The 22,671-nt window shown below is 38.0% G+C and overlaps 2 protein-coding genes across 2 annotated transcripts in view; both read left to right on the forward strand.

Annotated features, from left to right (window-relative positions):
* LOC127569076 (protocadherin beta-15-like) overlaps positions 1-2,863 on the forward strand; it is a 139,338-nt gene extending 136,475 nt beyond the window's left edge. The window contains exon 4 of the mRNA XM_052013408.1: positions 1,450-2,863. Coding sequence (XP_051869368.1) covers positions 1,450-1,727 — 278 coding nt within the window. The 3' untranslated portion in view covers positions 1,728-2,863. The remainder of the gene's footprint in view (positions 1-1,449) is intronic.
* Positions 2,864-19,152: 16,289 nt separating this feature from the next.
* On the forward strand, positions 19,153-21,717 carry LOC127569156 (protocadherin-10-like). The gene has a single exon (XM_052013543.1). The coding sequence runs from the start codon at positions 19,153-19,155 to the stop codon at positions 21,715-21,717; it is 2,565 nt and encodes an 854-aa protein (XP_051869503.1).
* Positions 21,718-22,671: the final 954 nt, after the last annotated feature.

Raw genomic sequence — 22,671 nt, forward strand, 5'->3', positions numbered from 1 at the left:
TTCACAAGAGTGAATGTTCTTCACTTCGGCTTCATTCACCCTTCTCATTTTCTCTCCCTCTTTTCCATCGACAACAAATTGAGGAGTAAGTGAAAATGAAAAACAAAATTGCAAACACTGGAAATCTGAAATTGAAAAGTAGAAAATGGTGGAAACACTCATTAGGTCAGGTAGCATCTGTGGATAGAGAAACAGTTAATGATTCAGGCCTAGGTTCCGACAAATGATCTCGCACCTGAAACTTCATCCGTTTCTCTTTCCACAGATATTGCCTGACCTGCTGAATATTTACAGCAATTTCTGTTTTTACAATAAATTGAGGATATAGTTGCCGGTGTTGTTCATTGCAAAAGACTCCAAGGCCATCAAAGACTTGAGTTCAGTCAGCATTGTAGCCACAATGTATTCCCAACCCTATCCTTGTTTGTTCCTTATTCAATAATTGCTGGGCTTTCCAGTAATGCCAACACCCCACAAAACAAACTAACAGTAACACCAAAGTAATTTAGCTGATCATTGTTGTTTGTGGGATGGCATAGTGCACAAATTGTATATTGTATTTTCCTAAAATACAGCAATGAATTTACTCTACAGTAATTATTTGACAGGATCCTGTGGGGCATTCTGGAGAAATGAAAAGTGCTGTACAAATGCAATTCATTTCCTTCCTAATTAAAAATAAACATGCAACAGATAAATTAGTGCAGAAAAAATGCCTGAAGTGAGTTTTCTATGGGTGACACATTTCTAAATCTAGGAAAAAAATAATGAATGTAGCCGTAGGCCAAGGCCTTGATTATGTCAAGATGGTTTAAGTTAAGACATGAGTGGCCACAAATGGAAAATTGAAAATGGCAGAGAATGATTGGTTTAGATAAATAACATTACGGTTGAACATGAACTGAGTTGGGATCTTCTTGTTTCCAATCTTAAACCAAACTTTTATAGAGATCATAAACATAGCATAAAGATACAGTTAATATACTACCCAAGAATATTTGCATGTTCAGAATTAAAATGTAGGACATTAGAAGTGAAGCAAAACTTGCATGTTTCGTTGCTTTGCATAGTTAATTTATGTTTATATGCATACTAATGGACAATATTAATTTATGAAGCATAGATAATAGTAGCTGTAATGGGGCATTGACGGGAGATTTTGAAAGGATGAGAATGGTCAGAAAAGATGAAAATAAGTAGAGGAGATCAAAAAGGCAAAAATATCAGTAAATGCAGCAGAGCATATGTTGGAGCCATCAAAGATAATAGTTGTTAGATGAATGTGCAACAGAAGTGAAGAATCTGAGTAGAGATTTGTCCTTGGTTGCTTGTACTAAATGTATGCTCTACTTCCTAATTCAAGTCTATGAATTCAACCTAACTGAATTTAGAAAGCAGATGTAAAGTGCACTAACTAATAATTGTATCCATGCATAATTCATTCAACAGATGTGGATTACATTAAGGCATCTCCAGATCTGGAAGATGGTATACCTAGCTGGGCTCCCAGGTTTGCATCACAGAATCTTGAAACCATGGAACCTGATGAGTATCAGTCTAACATCTACATGGGTGGCAGCCCAGTCATGCTCTCCAGCAAGCAGGACAAAGCTGTCAAGCAGGACAGGCAACATTCTGCCTCTTCTACGAAAAAGAAGAAGAAGCGCACCAAACGGTCAGAAAAGCGGGAAAGCAAAAGTGCCACTGAGGAGCCACAAAATGAGTAATGCCTCTTGTCACGGTAATCTGAGTACTCTCAGTATCCAAGTCAGATCATCAAAGTAGACACAAGGGTTCTGTAAATTAACTTTCAAGTCACATTTGGAAGAGATATTGTTGTGTGTACTCAAATGCTAATTTGTTGTCTTGGATGTTTTATAATTTTAGTTCAATGCTTTTATTTAGCTTGGCTCTATTTCTTCTGTCAGGCAACATTCATTTCTTATATGTTCAACTATAAATGCACGGAAGTTGATGATAAAAACAAGTTACAAATGAACTATAAAAAAGAGCATTTTGCTAATATACGAAACTAAGATGATGGCCATTACAAAAATGTACTTTCAGTTTACACTCCCTTAGTGTCATAACCTAGGGTCTGACTGCAGAACAGATTAACCGTATTAAGATGAAAAATTATACATGTCATTAGTGAATATTGATTAAATCATGAAATAACCAGCTGGAGAAGCAATCCAAATTGTCTAGACTGAGTGAAAACAAACGTACACAAAATCTGTAATCTGTATTAAGCAGTGATTATTTCCAGTGCCAACATAAGCAGTTTTATTCCACAGGAATTTGAATTTAGCAGTTCTTGAATTAATGCATGTCATGCCAAACTAATGGCTGCAGTTTCTTCATGTCTCAACAAATTGAGACTTATATTGAAGAACAGCATGTATACACTGTTATTTTTATGGTATTTAAACAGCTGACGACTGGATATATTTTTTCTCTGTGTTCAAAGTTGAAGAAAGTAATGTAACTAAACTGTTTTTACATAACATGGAAAGACTAGTGAAAGAATTTTCTTTAAATTTGTAAGCAGAGCAAAGTACACCACTGTATATCTGACAAAATGTGGATGAAACAATAAACTGGCTTCAGCTACTGATGTAACTAAGTCAGATTGTTACTGCTTAATATTCATCTGAATTATATTGTGCGTTTGTGACATCAGTAATCACAGAGGTACATCATTTTCTCCAATCACCTGCGGCAACTATGCATTTTTGTTGAATTTGTACCAAAGGTGGCTTTCTTTCTCAATGACATCTAATGTAATCTTTTATGCTTAGTCTATTTTCAGATGTATTCTGTTTTTTGCATGTTTAAGTAAACGTGACCAGGACAATCTTTACTATGGATGTGGTTATTAATGACTGAACTTTTCACTACTCACTGTACAGCTTTCTGCACACAGATAAACACTTGTTCTAACAGAAGCAGCTCTGTATTCATACCTTGATAGTGAGACATTTTTTCTTTTAAATACTGTTAACAATTATATGAAAAAGCATATTGAAAATATTTGCTCAGTTCCAGTTTATATTTTTGAACAACAACAACTAGGAACCTTGCCAGACAGTCATTGAATAAAAAAGCACAAAATATTGGAAGCACTCAGCAGGTCAGGTAGCATCTGTGGACAGAGCAACAAAGTTAGTATTTCAGATTAAAGACCCTTCGTTAGAACTGGGAAAGAGAAAACACGTTAGTTTAAGTTGCAGAGAGTGTGAGGGAGGGATGGATAGAACAAAAGGAATATCTCTGATCGGGTGAGGTCAAGATTGCCCTGGGGATGTGTTGGTGAAGTAACCTGTTTGAAGTCTGACGTCATCCTGTCAGAAGTATTCCCTTTATCCTATCCATCCCCCCCACACTCTCTACAATTAAAAACTATTTTGTCTTTTCCAATTGTGACAATGTATCTTCCACCTGGAATGTTAACTCTGCTTCTCTTTCCCCAGATGCTACCTGATCTGCTGAGTATTTCAGGTACTTTCTGTTTTTACTTCAGACTTCCAGAATCTCCAGGATTTTTTTGTTGATTTTCAATCATTCAAAAAGATTTGGCACTGAGCCAAAGAGGGAAATAAAAGAATGAACAACGAAAAGCTTAATTAAAGGTGAATGTCTTAAGGTGAGAAATATAAAGATGCAGTGAGGTGAGATCAACAGAGCACAGGGCAGTTGAAAACATGCCAGTCAATGATGGAATGTTGGGAGTGACAGATGCAAACATGAACTGAACTCAGTGTGTTGTGGACTGGGGAAGGTTACAAAGAAAAAAGGCTTTAATGCAAAGGTGAAATTTTAAAATTGGGACATGGGTGAATTGGTATCCAGTGATCAGCATTCACCAGAATGATGGTTGACAGGATTAGGTTAGCAAACACATGAAAAATTTAGGTGAGCTCAATCGCGGCTAATATTCAAAGTTTAATTTGGATTGTTTTCCAAAACAAATAAACAACATGCACAAAACAAAGCATGCGCCAAAACTTTTATATTTGCATCTTCAAAGCAAATTACATGGAAGTCTTGTCGCACTCAGATACATAGTCTTCTACTTACACATATCACAATCACATAAACCATTCTCATTTCCAAGTGCAAGTTGGTTAAATGGGAAATTGTGCGAGTTCCCAAGCAATCCTCTGAATGTACCTAGAGCACCTTTTTTTTTTCAGGCCAGTCTGCTTCCACTCATTAATTCCAGGATGAATCACTATCTAAAAGCATTCAGAGTTTGAAGTTACCAATGGCCTGTGTAATTCATAGTACCAGTGCAACAGGATTATGACTAAAGTGATGTGTCCACATATATGAAATCAATGAAGACTGTGATCCTGATATTTACTCTAAACTCACTGATGTGGAATACAACACAGAATTTCAAAAATAAGAACTGAAGCAGTGGCTGTTTCCTTGTACATTCATAGTTTTGCTGTGAGTTTTTTGGATCAACTCAACAACTTGGATTGTCAATAATACTCATGATAAAGCATTCCATGATAATTTACAGGAGAATAACTAAAAAAAAGAATCATTGGTACTGAACTAAATTACATTTGAGGGCTGGTCACCAAAAGATTCGTGAAAGGGAACGGCAAGTAGGCTGGAGGAGGGATTTCCAGAGTTTAAGTTTGTGGCAGATGAAATAATGACATTCATTAAGTGAAGAATTAAAAAATCAGATAGGAAGGCACCCAGAACTGGGAGAAAGTAACTAGTAGAGCCACTGCCAAGCAACAGAAAGACCCAGATTCAATTCTGACCTCTGCTGCTGTCTGTGTGGAGTTCACACATTCTCCCCATTTCCTCTGTGTACTCTGGTTTTCTCCCTCATTGCAAAGATGTTCAGGTTGCTAGATTAATTGCTCCAGTATGTAAGTGAGTGGTAGAACCTATGGGAAACTGATGAGAATATGGGGAGAATAAAAATGGGGTTAAAGTAGGATTCACGTAAATGGTTGTTGATGGTCAGCATGGATTTGGTGGGCCGAAGGGACTGTTTCTTTGTTATGTCTCTCTGACTCAGTGACTCAATTGTAATTGTATTTGGCTTAAGGAGGTTAGAGGAAGAAGGAGGAGGACTGAGAATGCGGAAGGACTTTCAAGCAGATGAGAATTTTAAAATTATTACAGTGCCAAGGTCAGTGAGCACAAGCTCAATGAGTGAATGGGGGAATGTAATAAGTTAGGATATGAGTTGCCAAGTTTTGAATTAGCTCAAGTTTATGATGGATGCAAAATGGGATGTTGTACCAAAATCTTCAAATCCACCAGTGACAAGGATGTGAATGAAAGCTTCAGAAGGCCTTTCTTTCTTTGGATAGAAATAAGATAAGATTTTAGTCACATGTACATTGAAACACAGTGAAATGCATCTTTGCGTAGAGTGTTCTGGGGGCAGCCCATAAGTGTCCCAATGCTTCCGGTGCCACCATAGCTTGCCCACAACTTCTTAACCCTGAATTATCCAGGTGTTATAGTCTTGTGCCTCACTTACCACAGCTTTCAAAGCAAAAAAAAAAGAGCATAAACGGTTTTATATTTGGTATTCAAAGCAACTCAGTTACTCAATTTTAGGTAAGGGTTGGTTGTAATTTGTAGAAGTGTATTTAGGAGAGAATAAAATCTTTTTGTATAGTTCCTTTGAGAGTGCCTTCTGATATTTGACATCTAATCAACAGGTAATGATGTTCATCAAATAGGAAATAACATAATCAAACAATTTCAAATCAGTGAACTAAATTTCGGTCAGTTATTAGATTGTGTCATATGTTTCTTTTAGAATGATGAAGCAGTTTTTCTTTCACACATTGCTGATGTTACGAGTATCATAATGTAACATGTTATAAGTTCTTGCGGACTAGCAAGTTTCCAGGTTCATTTTTTTATTTATGCTTAATTTGCAATGGGGACACTTTTTAGCTTCAATGTTTACTTTCAGAAATGGGGCAACTTAGTCAAAATTTTAAATCCAAAACGATATACACCACTGAGTAGCATTCAGGTAGTCTTTATGGTTTATATGCATATCCAGTGGATTTTATCATTAGTTCATTGTCACATATAAAGAAATTGTAGTTTGAAATAGGACTGGTGGAAGCTGATAACATCTAGTGTAAGTCTGTTCCTTCAGAAAGGAGAGAAAGAAATGGAAATTAATTCGGTAGGTAAGGATTATTCATTTGCATTTGGGCTCTGGCTAATTTTGTGCACTATGTCAAAGAAGAGCACCTGATTATGACAATGTGAATTCAACTCCTGAACACTAAGACTCTGAAATTGCTGTGTATGATAATATCTATTCATTTCAAATTCCCTGCTCTGATATTTTGGAAATGTTTTAAAATAAATTGTTCTTGAGTCACCAACAAAATAGTAGAAGGATGAATTATAGATTAACAGAATATTTGTTTAACAATTATCCTAGGGTGACATTTATGGGAATTTTAACTGGTTTATAAATGTCAAGGCCACGTAGAGTTTTAATTTAAGAAAATTCAAGAAAATAGAAATAGTACAACCTACATATCAACAACCACAGTTGACTGGCAGTCAAGAAGACAACAACTATCATAATAGAGCTGACTTCAAAAATGTCATCTTATAAATAAAGATATCTTCACAATTGATCGGTTGCCACTGTTCTGAAATTCACCAGTTGATTGAACCTTATCCTTAATGGACATCATTTGTGAATGCATTTTAAATTTTGAATCATTACACTGCTCAAAGTTGACATATATTGCCAAAAATGGTGATCTGTTGAGGAAAACTGTAGAGAGAAATTGCATTGTGCTGTTAAACATGCACTGGAATTGCATGCATGACCATCCCAAAACAATTTAACCCATTGCCTATCACGAATGGAAATCCTTCAAGCACCTCATAATATTGATTGCAGCATCCAGCCAGTGCCGACTACAGAAGCACAGCATAGTAGAACTTCAATAATCCAGCACCCTTGGGACTTTGGTAATGTTGGGTTAGCAGATTTTCCAGATGTTGGATGTTACCCATTAATACTCAAAACACTTTTACTTAGTAGTATAACATATTTTCCAAAAAAAACATTAGGTTTAAAGAGAGCAGGAAATATACAAGCACTCCAGACCCTTGCTCTGGCTGCAAACCAACACATGTTCCTAATCCCTGGTATTCTGGACCCCAACCCCAGCTCTGACCACACAGCACACTTGCATTCTGGACTCTTGGTTTACATTCTGGATGAATAAGTGAGCCAATGCCAGATTATCAGGATTGCTGAACAACGGATGCTAGACTATCAGATTTTTACAGTATTTGATGCAGCAGTGCTTAGTCTTCATTGCAATGTTGGGAATTACTTGTACCAGCTGAAGCTAAGTGGTACTGATTGAAATCCTGACTGCTACCAAGCAGAGGTGTTCATTATTTCCAACTCATGCTGTAGTAAGTGCTGGCAACAGAGCAAGGACAAAAGCAACACAGAACTCTCAGTGTCTTAGATCAAGAAGAGAGGAAAATTTCTCCACTTCTAGTGAACACAGGAATCCATCGAGATACTATGAAACACAACAGCGGAAGGTGACAACTAAAGTCAATACCAGATGCGCAATGCTGAAAAAAAAAATATTGACCAACATATGTGGTCATGTTCAGAGTACGGATCACCAGTCTCATCTCCTCACAAGTACACCATTTGCTTCTCACCCTGCTCAGTTCTGCATCTCCACCACACTTACTGAACAAAAATGCATTGTCAATTACTATTCCTGCCTAACCTTCTTGTACCCTACTACAGCATCACAAGCTTAAACTACTGTCACATGCACATTCATGTCTCACAGCTAAATACAGACAGCCACTTTTACCATGGCAGATACATTTCATAGACATACAACAACATTGTCACCAAGAATGTTTCTTCTTTTTTGTAGGATTCCTGTTATAACTTGGCAGCCAGAGAAAACAGACTGGTGGTGATCATTGCCATGTCTGTTGGTTCAATGACATGAAGGAGAAGATGCCAGCCATTTGAAGGACAGCCTTAACAAAAACTGTGTCTAGCAGGACAAGCAAATGATTGATGATGATGGTATGCTCATATCTAATGTCCATAATATTCTAACTTTCTACAGAAGCTTTGATTGGGCACCAATTCCTGACTATACCATTGCAGCAGATCCACAGAGGGCCTCTCATTGTTTCTTCCTATCTTTGATATTTATGCTGTCCTTTAACCAACTATGCATGTTCTTCTTCTCTTCCTTTTTTTGTGGTGAATTGGGCAATGTCTGTGCTTGCATCTTAGCCACATTATGCAGAATACAGTGGACAACAATAAAGTGACATCTCCTGATGACAGTATGCACCCAGAGTAATTCAAGCATCTTAATAATTGTTTCCACAGTGTTCCACATTTTTGACTAACTTGTCCAATACTCTGTTATAATCCGTTAGCTGCATGCAACACCATTAAGTACTTAAAAAGTGTCATTTGAAAGATTATTGTTGTTTCCAGTCCAAAACAACTTCTTCCAACTTCCTCAGAATTGTCTCACAGACTTCAAAACAGTATCCTACGGAGTGATACGATGAAGGAGCAAGTAGTGTCAGAATAATCCAGGTCTGTTGAAAACACGGCTGTCACAAAACATGTTCCTCCATCTGGTAAGATACATGAAATCTTTTTCCATAAACTTTCCACATGGACATTTTTAATGAATTCTTGCTGATTCTAGATCCAGTTCCCAAACATCTGATTATTTATTTAAAACAGGTGTTTCAACTCAACCATTTGTAATCAATTTGACAGTTTGTTACATCAGCATGGGGGAAAACTGATTAGCTGTGCTGCTGGTGCAATCAAATTTGTTGATTCTTTTTTCCAACAGGCAACATATTCTGCAGTTAAATGGAAGGTAGCTAAATCTTTTCAGTGGTCAATTTATGATGATATTTTCCTAATCTGACAAGCAAGTGAGAAAGGGCAGTGAATTTGCATTGCATCATCACACAATTTAAAATATATTTATCAATTTCATTGCATTATTCCTTTTGACACTGAAAGGAATAACCTATCTGAAATCAATCAGATAGTTTGTATGCTAAATCTTTGAAAATTTTCCTGTGCAATTCAAGAGTTAATTACTTTTCTATATGAAATCAAGAGCAAAATGAGCTGTAACCAAGACTGATTTCACGAGTGTGGGTGTTGCTTAACTACAATTTAACGTTTTAAGTATGCTAATAAGGATAGATTCTTCTCCAATGAACCAAGCAGCATGTTCAATCACGCGGAATACAGTAATTATCTACTGATCCTTCAACTAATTTCCAGCTATTTTAAGTATCCCTTGACCCTCTCCCTGAAATTTTCATTTCTTTGTAATGAGCAAATAAGTGGAACTGCAAAGATATACCTCACATCTTTTCCTTGGTTAATTGCTTTAGTGTAAATCCTGGATTTCAAAAACTCACGGTTGTTTATGGTTTATGCATAAACACGTTCAATCTATGCATGAGATATGTAGCTTTTAGATTCAAGTTAGAACAAAAGCCCATAGTCCATTGTCACAGGATTTATATGTCTGGTTACGTGGTAGAATAATGAATACATTTGATTGCTGTTTTAATTGCACTAAACCTTTATGTGTGACATTGCAGTATTGTGAATTAGCATAAATAAAATGTGTAACATCTCAATCCAATGTATTTCTTGACCTTTTTTTCATTTAATTAAGATAATAAATGTGTATTTGTTTATAATTTCTAAATGATATGAATAGCATACCAATTTTGAAGGGTAATAGTTTTCCTTTATAAAGTTCTGATGTTTGATTAAATATGTTTATAATATTGTTAATAGTATTATTACTGCTTTATAACTAAATCTTTAGGCTTTGCAATTCAAAGTGACTGAAGCAGATCAAGGTACTTACTCTGATTTTTTTATTGTTTTTATTGCATGTGTGCACCTAGAACTGTTTCGTCTCAATTATAAATAGAATTCACAGCTATAGAACGGAGTGGAAAAAGATATTTGAGAACTCTGTTGTTAGATTTACATGGACACGATCTTTGAGAAGGGAGTGTACCTATTGTTCCCTGTTTCAAGTAAACAAAGGTCAGCAGCTACAACTTCGATTGAGACGGTACAGAAATTTAAACTACATCGCTTGAAGATATATCCGAGTAAAGAATTTTTGCTTGACATTTGCATGAATAATAAATAGTGGGATGAAGATCTTCAATCAAATAATTACTGAGACCATTTTAATTGCAGCATAGCAGCAGATATTTATATCTCGATCTCAGAAGTGATTATATTCACCATTTTCCTATTGTGTTTAGAGGTGGAATGCAAATGACTCTGTGGTGTGGAACACGAATACTGGAATAATCGGAATTGGCACATTGCTGAGAAAATCCACTGTCAAGGAAATTTAAAGTGGTCAATGGATATAACCAAAGGTCTTGTAAAGAGCTTGAAGACATCATGGTTGAATCGTTATTCATTGCTGCTAAAATAAATCTAAGGTTCACTTATTTCTCATTAGTGAAATGCCAAGAGTGTAACCACAAAGAATGTTTTCTGCATGTACAATAATCTCCAAACTTACATTTAGAGATGAATATTCTACAGCTATCTAAGTGAATACTTTAGAAGAAAAATCACAAGCAGGAGTGCATACCCTTGTGAAACTGGTATGATGTTCGTTTAAGTTAACAGGTACATTTAAGAAAATAGAATGGCAATTAAGATGGAGACACAAGATTTTGGAAACTGGAGCAAAAAAAATCAAACTGCTGTGGGAGTTAAGCAGCATCTGTTGGAGGAAAGGACGTCAAGGTTTTGGGTCAAGACCCTGCATCAGGATCGAGTTTAGCAAAGGAAGATAGCCAGTATAAAGAGGGGGAGAGGTGAATCATAGTGGGCAGAAGGAGACAGGTGGGGGAGTGGGAGCGGTACAGGCAGTTAGCTGATAGGTGGAAGCAGACAAGGAAAGAAAAAAAGGCAGATGGATCGAGGTGGGGGAGTGGAAGGTGAAGCTGGAGACAAAGAGGCTGGAGGGTGATAAGGGGGGCAGGAAGGCCACAAGTGCTGGAATCTGATAAGTAACAAAGGTAGTAATGGATACCATTAGGGGAGAGGGGATACAGTGGGTGAAGTGTGTGAGCAGTCGGTGGATGGAACCAGGAGGGGGAGATGAAAATGGGTGATGGGGGATTTCAGGGTTGATAGGAAAGGGAACAATAATGGGAGGAATAGAGGTGGTTTGAAAGGAAAGAGAAGAGGAACAGAGGAGATAAGAGTTAACTGAAATATGAAAATGCAATACTCATAACCATTGGATTGCAAACTATCCAGGTGGAATATGAGGTTGTGTTCTTCTAGTTTGCATTTGGCCTCATCCTGGCAGTGAAGAAGGCCAAGGTTGGACATGTCACTGTGGGAACGGGAATGGGAGTCTGAAATGGCACATAACCAGGAACTGGGGATGTCCATTGTAGACAGCGCATGGGTGATCTGCCAACCAGTTGCCTAGACTGTGCTTGATCTTGCTGTTGTAAGGGAAGCCACATCAGGAGCACGGAATGCAGTAGACGAGGTTGGAGGAGGTGCATGTGAATCTTTACCTCACCTGGTAGGGCTGTTTAGGTCCCTGGATGGTAGTGAGGGAGCAGGTGTAGGAACAAGAGTTTCATCTCCTGCGGGTGGAGAAGAAAGTGCCAGTGGTCAGGAAGGGGTGAGTGGGGAGGTATACAGTAAGTGGACCAGGGACTAATGGAGAGAATGGTTCCTGCAGAAGATGGTAGGGTGAGAAAAAAGTGGTGAGTAGTGGGATCCCCTGGCAGCTGAGAGAAATGACGACGTGCTGGGCACAGAGGCTAGTTGGGTGAAAGGTGAGGACCAGGGGAATTCTATATCTCTTCTGTTGGAGGGAGGGGGTAAGAGCAGAAGTCAGGAAATGGAGGAAATACAAGAGACGGCTTCACTAACCATTGAAGAAAGAAAGCCACGTTTCCTGACAAAGGAGGACAGTTCAGATGGATTGGAGTAGAAAGCTTCATCTTGAGAGCAGATATGGCAGAGACAGAGAAACTGGGAGAAAGGTTTCACATTCTTACAAGAGACAAGAGGGAAGTGGTGTAGTCTTGGTAACCGTGGGTGTCAGTTATAGTAAATGTTAGTGACTGGTTGGTTTCCTGAGCTGAAGACAGAGAGATCCAGAAAAGAGAGAGAAGTTTTGGAAATTGTCCGAGTGAAGTTGACAGAAGGGTGGAAGTTAGTGGTGAAGGTGAAAAAATTGTCAAGTTCCACATGGGTGCCACAGTTGCAGCTCCAATACAGTTATTAATAAAGTGTTGGGGAATGGTACTAGAGAAGGTTTTGAACAAGGACTGTTCATGTAGCAGATGAAAAGACAGGCATATCTGGAGCCCATGTGAGTGCTCATGGCTTTAGCTTTGATTTCTATGAAGTGAGCAAAATCAGAAGAGAAGTTGTTCAGGGTAAGAGCAAGTTCTGCTAGGCGAATGAGAGTTTTGGTCAAGGGAGACTGGTTAGATTAACCATTTAGAATAGCAATTATGTGAACTTTGGTTTACTACAAGAATTTCAAAGCACGTTCAGTTATTTATAAATGAAATTGAGATGATTAAAATTCAAAATCTTTCAAGATTAACAAATTGGTTAAGGATAGGTGATTTGTGTGCTCAAGAGTAACATGCATTATATATGTCAAACTGAAAATCAAATGCATTTGCTGGAAATCTAAAATAAAAGAAAACTATGGAAATAAAAACCAGGTTAGTGTGGCTCTCTTAGAAATGTTAGCATGCTAAATGCACGCCTTACCATTAAATCCATCTATTTACATATATTTTAAGGACAAAAGCCAAATTTATTTATATATGCTTAGAATGAATAATCTCCTTGTTACATTGGTCATGCATGATTTATAACATGGAAATATATTTTTAAAAAAATAATGCATCATTACAACAATAGAATAGTAAAGCTCAGAAAGAAGTTAATACTGAAGAATAAACTTGAAGGATGATTTTATCATGAGCACATTTTGCAATTTGACATTTTAATAAACCTTTCCAATTAAATGTTTCTGTGATTTTTCTTTCTGATATAACTTGCAGTATGCTTGTAACCTGAAGTAAAATGTTAAATTTCTTCTCTGTTTCTCCAATTTTGTGTGTTCCTCTGTGTGTCTCGCATTCTCTTGGCAAAAGCGAATTTGGCACCTTATATGCCAATAAGCAACAGTCTTGAGAAAAACATTCTAGCCTTATTGTAAATCATATGCTGTGTCAAAGGCATTGGTGCCTATGCAGTTTCTGAGGGAGCAGTGAATGCACAAAGCAATTTTAAGCAATAACAACATTTTCTAGATACTGATTTCACCAGAGTTGATGGGTTTTGAAGGTAAAAGGGATAAGGATGGAGCCGAATAATTAATTGCACAATCGCGTATGACAATTATTCTGTTGCTGGACCAGGAAAAATAAAATTTTTGAAGAATAACTTTGGAATATTGTAAGCAAGATATTAATCAAAAATGCTTGCATGTTAGATTGTTGTTGCAAGAAATATGACTGTTTCATACACAAACTAGAGTCTTGAAATCACTCAAGGGGGATCCATGGGCAGATATCCATCAGATGAGAAATCATGGCTATGGCAAACCCTGCAATAAAACTCTGATACCTCTATACAGTTTCCAGTTTCTTAGTTGAGGAGCATTAGTATTTTGAAAGACAACACTCATTCCAATTCCAGTAAAGCAGACGAGTCAAGGGAGAAGATAATTTCATTGCAAGGCTTTGTTGCAGCTGAGTAGACCGACTTGGGTATTCAAATGAAACCAGTTATTTCAGTGGCCCTCAGGCAATATTAAAGGTTAAGCGTGGTGTTCAGCAGAAAAAAAGCTAGAGTATGGAAGAGAATTAGATCCAGCAGCAATTTTAGAGTTACATGTTCCATTCAGAGACTGATCATCTCCTCTGGATTCTGAAAACGGAACCCAAGAATAAGGACAGTCAGTAAGTGAAGCAAAATAAGAAAGCCGAGACATTTGACCGGTAATATAACTGAATCATCAGAAAATAAGCAAGGCTTTTCATCAGACAGTTAGAAAACTGTGGGTAAAATCTTGGATAATTTACCAAGGAATATAAGAATTAGTCATGCAGCTTCACCTGCCTGCTTCACCATTCAGAAGGGTTCAGCTAATCCTCTACTTGATCCACTTTTGCACAGTTTACACGTCTTTGATACAAAATCTATGAAATATGTCCTGAAGTATGTATAATGGCATACCATCTGCACTCTTTTGTGATCTGAGTAAAGAAACGTGCTCATCTCGGTTTCCAATTGGTTGGCCATATACCTTGCAAACCTTCCCCAATTCTAGATTTTCTGTTCTGGCAAAAATAAAGCCTCTCAGCTTGTACATTGCCAATCCATCTGAGCATGCAAAGTGATTGACTTCCATTATTATAAACTCCAGTGAGTGTTGGAAAGCTTGGACTCTATGCCTCTCATTTCAGCAATTAATTTTGCACCAAGTTTAAAGCAGGTATCTCCTTTTGGAGATATGGAGACTAAAATGCTGCACAGTCCTCCAGGGGTGGTATCACCAAATGCTTGAAAATTGCAGCAGGACTTTCTATGCTTCAACTATATTGGAACAGAGGCCACCATAACATTTATTGTTCTGATTGCTTGCTCTTCCTTCCTAAGTTCAGGGTTTCATGAACCAGCAGCAAATATCACACTGGATGGTACCAGCAATTATTAGTTAAAACAAAAATTCTTATTCTTACCTCTCCGCATTTTCCCACTTTGTGTTTAGCCGCCTTCTTCCTGCCTGGTCACAAAAACTTATTATATTTTTTTTGCAAATGTTTTGCATCATATTCAGAAAATAATGATTTCTTCAGACATTATGCTATGCCACATAATTGGGATAATCCATGTGGAAATTCCAGGTAAAACAGATGTGGTTTTGCAATTTCCAGTCGAGGAGCTAGGAGATGCCCAGACACCCACATTGTAACTGATCAGAGGTTGTAATTGCAGTGCCATAAGTTCACATCAGCAGCGTCTGTTATCAACATTGGGATAACAAGAACATTAACCAAAATAATGAAGCAATGTAAAAACAATAATGATATGTGTCAGAAATTGGTGCAATTCTTGGACTTTCAATTTGAAAGTACCCTACCCTTGAATATTTTTGCTTATTGTCATCAATTACAGTAAGGAAGCTGCTCACCCAAAATAGCTATTGTATAACTGTGGCTAGCAAAAGAAAGGTGCATGACATGGTACCTGACATTCATTTAAATGTTTAGACAGTAAAACTGTCTCTTTGTCGATGACTACCTGAACCCCCACCTACAAATTCATCTTGATCAGAAAGGGACAACACTAGCGATTTTCTGTTTCATGTTCCAAATCCTCTGCAGTGAAAATACATCATGAGACTGAAGCTTCCTTCCTACACCCCCTATATATTGAATACCCTGGTCTCCTCATCACCAGCTTGAAAAAATGAAATGCAATGGCTCTTATGTGGCAGTGCTACTGCTGAACTGGCTACTGTTTACCTCAAAGATCATTAAAATTTTGTCTTTGACAGATTATCACCTCATATCTTTGGTAAAAGAACCAACTTCATGTTGTTGGTTAGTTTGTTATTGACTGGTGCAAGCAAATCATCCTACTGCTCTGTTGACAAGATAAATTCAGATTTCTTTTTGTAAATTTCAGTGGCAATTTATTTTCATTTCTCATCTTTTATATTTTAAAGATAAACCACTGCAAATACAAGTTATCATTAGTGTAGGTCAAACTGCAAAGAGACTTTTATAATGAATAGCTTTCACCTGAGCAATCACAATGCAAGAATTTTTAAGGATGAAAATTTTTAAAAGTTGCAGATGCTGGAAATCTGAAGTAAACTAGAAGATGCTGGAAACACAGCAGATCCAGCAGAACTACCAGAGCTTTCCAGTAATGTTCACTTTTATTTCAGAATTTGGGCAAACCGATTTTAGTCATGTGAAGAGGTTGCTGTGTGGAATTTAATACAGACTGAACAATCCTCCTTTACCTCCACCCACAACCCTTTGTTTTGTGAGCTTATTCACATCTTATGGAGTTCTGCTTCAGTGGGTACCTCTTTGTACTTTAAATACATAGAGGTCAAGTGAACCTTGAATTTGTTAAAAAGGCAATATTCACAATGGTGACTATGAAACTATTGGATTAACATTACTTGCTCTGTGACTCCAGGCCCATAGCTATGTTTCTAATTCTTAACTGACCATGAAATGGTTCATTTAGCCAGTCAATCATCAAGAAAGCAAGTCACCTCCACCATCTCAAAGGCAATGAAGGATTGGAAATAAATTTTAGCCCTGTCATTGATTACTTACCTTTTGAACAAAACTCCAGTTGCTGTTGCAGACGTGAAGATTGACATTGATTTTGGCATCAGGAAGAGGAAGTGCCACACCAATGACTAAACTAGTAAATAGCATATTCTTGCTAACGTGAAACACTGAATTGTACTCTAACTCTCTGATTATGGAGTGTGGCTGAGTTTACCCAGCTGGTCACAGAACAGAGACTTTGCTAATCTGTGCTGCTTGCTGTAAGAAAAGAAATCATTGAATGCCATAGGGGTAGCAAAACATTGTATTGATTATGTGTGTTTGAAGAGCACGTAGTAATAGAAAATCTGTTCAACTTTTTCACAATGAATTCAAGATTCCTGTCAGGCACTTTCAGAAAGATACATTTTACAAGCTGCAGAGGAAAACTCTCAGCCCCACTCTAATCCCCTGGCTCAGCCAAGCACATTTTAGATCCTTACCCTAGGGCTAAGTTCTCATCTTTAAGCCAGCTCAGGTTCCAACTCAAAAGGATTTCAGTGTTCTTTATTCAAGCCTGTATTGCAATATATTCCATTCCAAGCAACTGTTCGTATTTTATGTATCTATTGTGACCAATTCCTTTCTTATGTCAGGGAATTATTGTTCTTGCTAGTGGCATTCTGGATCAATTGTAGCACCAAGAGGCACAACTTCAGCTGCTTCTACCATTCAATTAGTGGAGAAATACTTTGCCTGGATGGTTTAACGTAAAGTCTGCAGACTTTCTTCAAAACCTTGTGTCTTGCTTCTTGGTCCCTTGATATTCTTTCTGCTTAAATTAATTTCTCCCATAGCTTCAACTTTCTTTATACCTTATACAACATTTCAGGACAAAAAAAATGAGCCCGGGTGATTTTGTTTCCATGGGAACTCATTTTGCAAATGTTGCCAAGGACTTGTTGCCTAAAGCCTTCTACACTAAAAAGAAACTTTGCTCAATAATATATTGTTTTATAGACGTGGCCTATTTTAACCCGTTTTTAACATAGTGAACGGCGAACAGCGATAAACTTTTCCAGTGCTAGTTCACCGTGTTATATCAAAATCAATTTCAATGTGTTTCCAAAGTTTTCTCTTATGAGACTTACAACAACAGCAAGTAGAAAGAGAAGGCTGTGATTTATTTTTGGGAACCGGAAGATTCAACCAAACGAAGCGTTAGCTCAGTTTCTTTCTTCACAGATGCTGCTTGTCTTGTTAAACATTTTCAGTTTTTTTTCATTTTGCTTCTCTTATTAATGTCTGAAGGCAGGCAATTACACAGGATAGGTGTGTTGACCAGTCTCACAACTAATAATTTACCGTGATTCTTTGTCTGTTTCTTGTCCGCATAATTACGCTGTATTTGAAATTGGACTTCGCTTGCATTGCAGGCCCAATCTGGTCACACCATGAGAGTGTTTCATTTAAAATTTTATGCATTATATTCTGAGAGGAAGGTGAATGCTTTAATTACTTTGCATATCTATATCATTCATATTGTGTTGCAGTGCTGGCTGACATTTTCAGCTTTGATGACCGTCATTACCAGGAAGATGACTAAATTTACATATTGCACATCCTCACTACTTGGTCCACATGCCAGTTCATCTATCACTATGCCACTCTAAATCTCTCTGTCGTTAACGTGCATCCATCATTCTTTCCCTCATATGTGTACTTTATGCCTTAGTACAGTGGATTTAATATATATATACATTTCAGGAAATGTAACTAATTTACGCTCCTAAAATACATAACCACCAAATGCGAAAGTGATTATCTGGTGTTCAGTGCAGAATTAATTCTGGTCCCTTCGGGGATTTTGCCAAAGGTCCAATGAAGAATATTTCAAGGCTCATTGAGTTTGGACATTCAGTGGGAAATCGGCGAGCCAGTTTTCGCGTGAGTGCACAGTAATGAGTTTAATAAGTTAACTCAAAAAGACCCAGAATACTGCCGAATATGCAGAAGATTTGTAAATTAGCAGGGGAAAGCTTTCCTGTGCATATCATCTGATTGTCTATCTCGATTTTAATGCATATTATAAGCTTAATTCGGTAGAAAAAAAGACTTGGTCAAGAGAAAAGGTCTATCAGGTTTCCTTCATCGGTATATATAATATCCCGAATCAGGAAAGTATCAATTCAAGTATTTGAAAACCATCGGGGAAAACGAGAGTGGTGAATTATTTTTAAAAAAATCACCATGCTAAAATCTGGAAATTCAACCATTAAGCCACATGGATCATCAAATATTGCGAAAAGCGAAGAATCTTCATATTTAATATCTATAGCATTTTGCATGGACTGTGTCTTTAAGATATACCAAACGTTACGCGCTGGATTTCGCGCTGGTGCTGTCCGCCACTGAGTACTGAAATGTGAGCGGAGAGTCTTCACACCCTCCAGACAAAGGAGCCACCTCCACGTACACACACATACACAGACACACACACAGCCCGCTGTGCTAACTGAAATACAACATCAGAGTAACCGGTATCATTACAGTACGACCGTCCACGTTGAGAGAAGATGGGAACGACGGTCCAAAAACAGGCAACATTTCTGTAGGAGGAATTGTTTGACCGAAATTATTGATTTATCCACCAATGGAATAAGTTACCAACCAAGAAGTTACGCCTGTGATAATCTTTCACTCATTTTCTCCACCTTTATCAGAAGACAGGAGTATCTGTTCGACTGCTTGGAAATGTTGACTGGAAAGGAATCGTGGACACTAACAAGGCAAGTGCTTTGCTTTATTACGGTATCCTGCTTTGCTGATTTGATTTCTGGACAGATCCGCTATACAATTCCCGAAGAACTAAAACACGGAGCTTTTGTTGGGAATGTAGCTGACGATTTGGGTTTAGACGTCCGTAAGCTATCAGCCAGGAGGCTGCGCATCGTTACAGACGCTTCAAAGCAATATTTGGAAGTAAATTTGGGAAATGGCATTCTGTTCGTGAATGAAAAGATAGATAGAGAGCAGCTCTGTGGTCCGAGCTTCAACTGTTTTCTGCATCTGGAAATTGTTATTGAAAATCCTCTTGAACTATACCGTATTGAAGTGGAGATCATGGATATAAATGATAACTCCCCAAGTTTCTTGAGGAAGGATATTTCTTTGGAAATTATAGAATCAGCTTTGCCGGGCACACGATTCCCTCTCGAAAGTGCTCATGATCCCGACGTGGGTACAAACTCTGTCCGGACCTACAGGCTAAGTCCGAATGAACATTTTATCTTGGATGTCGAGACGCGGAGCGATCACAGCAAATATGCTGAGTTAGTGCTGGAGAAATCACTGGACCGAGAACAACAACAAATCCATCAACTAATTCTGACTGCCGTTGATGGCGGGGTTCCAGTCCGATCTGGCAGCGCTCTACTTTCCGTTATTGTGTTAGATGCCAATGATAATCAACCCGTCTTCGGACAGACAACTTACAAAGTTTCCTTGGAAGAAAATGCAACAAAGGGGACATTGGTGTTAAAACTGAATGCCAGCGACTTAGATGAAGGCTCCAATGGTGCGATAGTATATTCTTTCAGTCGGCATACTCCCCCTAGAGTACAAGAACTGTTTAATGTTGATTCCCACACAGGTGAAATTAGAGTTAAAAGTGTAATAGATCACGAGGAAGTGAATAGTTATGAATTCTATATACAAGCCAAGGATAAAGGCGGTCCATATGCAATACCTGCGCACTGCAAAGTTCTCGTTAATATAATAGATGTAAACGATAATGCTCCTGAGGTGATTCTAACTTCGCTGTCCAGCCCAGTCATGGAAGACGCGATGATCGGGACAGTAATTGCTCTCATCAGTGTTACCGATCCAGATTCTGGAAAGAATGGGCAAATCAACTGTGTGATTTCTCAGGACGTTCCATTTAAAATTCAGTCGTCCTTTAATAACCATTACACACTGATGACAGCCGAGTCCCTGGACCGTGAAAAAGTATCAGAGTACAATATCACCATTACCGCCATTGATTCTGGATATCCATCTCTTTCTACCAACAAGTCTATAATACTAAAGGTCTCAGATGTGAATGATAACGCGCCAAGATTTTCGAAGCCATCATACACAGTCTATGTCACCGAGAATAATCCACCCGGCGCCACAGTTTGCTCGGTGACAGCATTTGACCCTGATTCGAATCAAAATGCTTATCTGTCCTATTCTATCCTGGACAGTATGATTCAAGGATTACCTTCGAGAACCTACGTTTCGATCAACTCGGATAATGGGAAAGTTTACGCATTACGTTCCTTTGATTACGAGCAACTTAAGGATTTTCAAATTCAGATCCAAGCTCAGGATGCTGGATTTCCACCACTTAGTAGCACCGTCAAAGTAAATGTAGTTATCTTGGATCAGAATGACAATGCGCCCGTTATTCTGTCCCCACGGCCAAATAACGGTTCAGCTGCACTTCAGACAGTATCGCGAACTGTGGATCCAGGCCAATTGGTAACCAAAATAATTGCCACGGATGCTGATTCTGGGCAGAACGCTAAGCTCTCCTATCAGCTGTTGCAGGCCACAGATCCCACTCTGTTCAACATTGCGGTCCATACAGGAGAAATAAGGACAACCCGGCGCTTCGGGGACAGGGACGCCTCTAAGCAAAGGCTTCTCATCCTTGTGAAGGACAATGGCCAAGCGCCACTTTCAGCCACAGCCACCATTATATTTTCAATAATGGACATCATTACAGAAATTCTGCCTGAAATCAGCAATTTGTCTGAAAATACAGAACACAATTCCAGCTTAACGTTTTACTTAATTATCAGCTTAGGGTCCTTTTCACTTCTATTTATCGTGGCCATAGTTATTATCTCTGCTATTAAGTGCCACCAATATAGAAATAATGTTCGCGATCACAGCACGCCTTTTGGAAATTGCTGCTGTCTTCAGCATCTCAATTCGCCAGATATATTGAAAACATCCAACATAAATCTCCAAGTTACAGCGAGTTCTAAAGTACCATCTGATTTTTTGGAAGTGGGTGGAAGTGGGCCCTCCTCTCAAATGTATTATTACAGGGTCTGTTTGACTCCGGAATCTGCCAAGAGTGATTTTACTTTCCTCAAACCATACAGTCCAGCAAAATCGAAAGTCGGGGATAGTAAAGCAGACACGTGTGGTGTGGAATGGAATGCACCAAAAACTTTAAACAACGACGTTTCAGAACCAAATTGCAAAATCAAAGCCATTAAATATCGTCAGTGGGATGGGAATACAGCCAATCAGGTGAGAAGTTGATTTGTCCAATGATTAGCCATGTCCGATGTTGAGAAATCTTTACTTATTCTTACATTTTCATTGTAACTGAAAGTTTATTTTAATTTAATTATTTATTCATGTGACCCATACCCACTCTTATTTTCATCTGGTCCTCATTTGAACAAAACGTTTTTGACTTCAGGGGTTGTTTCTTGGTCAAATGGATCATACGATTAATTGAAGTTCGACCATTAAATAATAGTTGGGTTACTAACTTGGTCTTAAAATTTCTATGTGTTCACAGAGAAATGCAGTAAACGTATGCAGTTTTTGAAAACAATGACTCCTGTAACGCATGTGTAGCAATAGAGGAAAAGTGGCACAAAAATTATTCTACTTGAACTATTTGATGGTGCAGAAATCCTGCTATATGCGGTTCATATGTCAATGCATGCATGTTTATGTGTGATATGCCAAAACTAGTTTCTTCGGAGTTTATATTTAGCAACACTGATAAAAGGTTTCCCCCATTTTGAATTTTAGATTATTAAATAATTGCGTCAAATAATTTGCTGCACAACACTCTGATGTTTGAGGAAGAAATATAATTGCTTTTATTCACAAGCCTGAGGGACTAAGGTGCAGTAAATGTTCTGTTCTAATCCATTTTTCATAAATTGATTAGTATTTGGTCGTAGAGCAGAGCGTTTATCTTGGAGAAAGCGTAAATCGCTGCACATCCGATGTTGGCAGAGGCGTAGTTCTTCACAGGCCATCTCTATCCCAATCCAGTGGATCAAATAATTCTGATTGAAATCATCTGCAGAGCAGCAGACAGTCTCTCATTATAGAAGCAACTTTTCAGTAATGTGATGACTGGGAATTAAAAAGTGGTAATAAACTACAGGTCAAACAGACGCGTAACGTTGGGGAGAAAACAAAACATGACTTAATGTGTGTTTTTCACGTCTTTACTAAATCTTTCATTTGCAA

Source organism: Pristis pectinata, chromosome 4 (assembly GCF_009764475.1).
Source record: "Pristis pectinata isolate sPriPec2 chromosome 4, sPriPec2.1.pri, whole genome shotgun sequence".
Lineage (NCBI taxonomy): Eukaryota > Metazoa > Chordata > Chondrichthyes > Rhinopristiformes > Pristidae > Pristis > Pristis pectinata.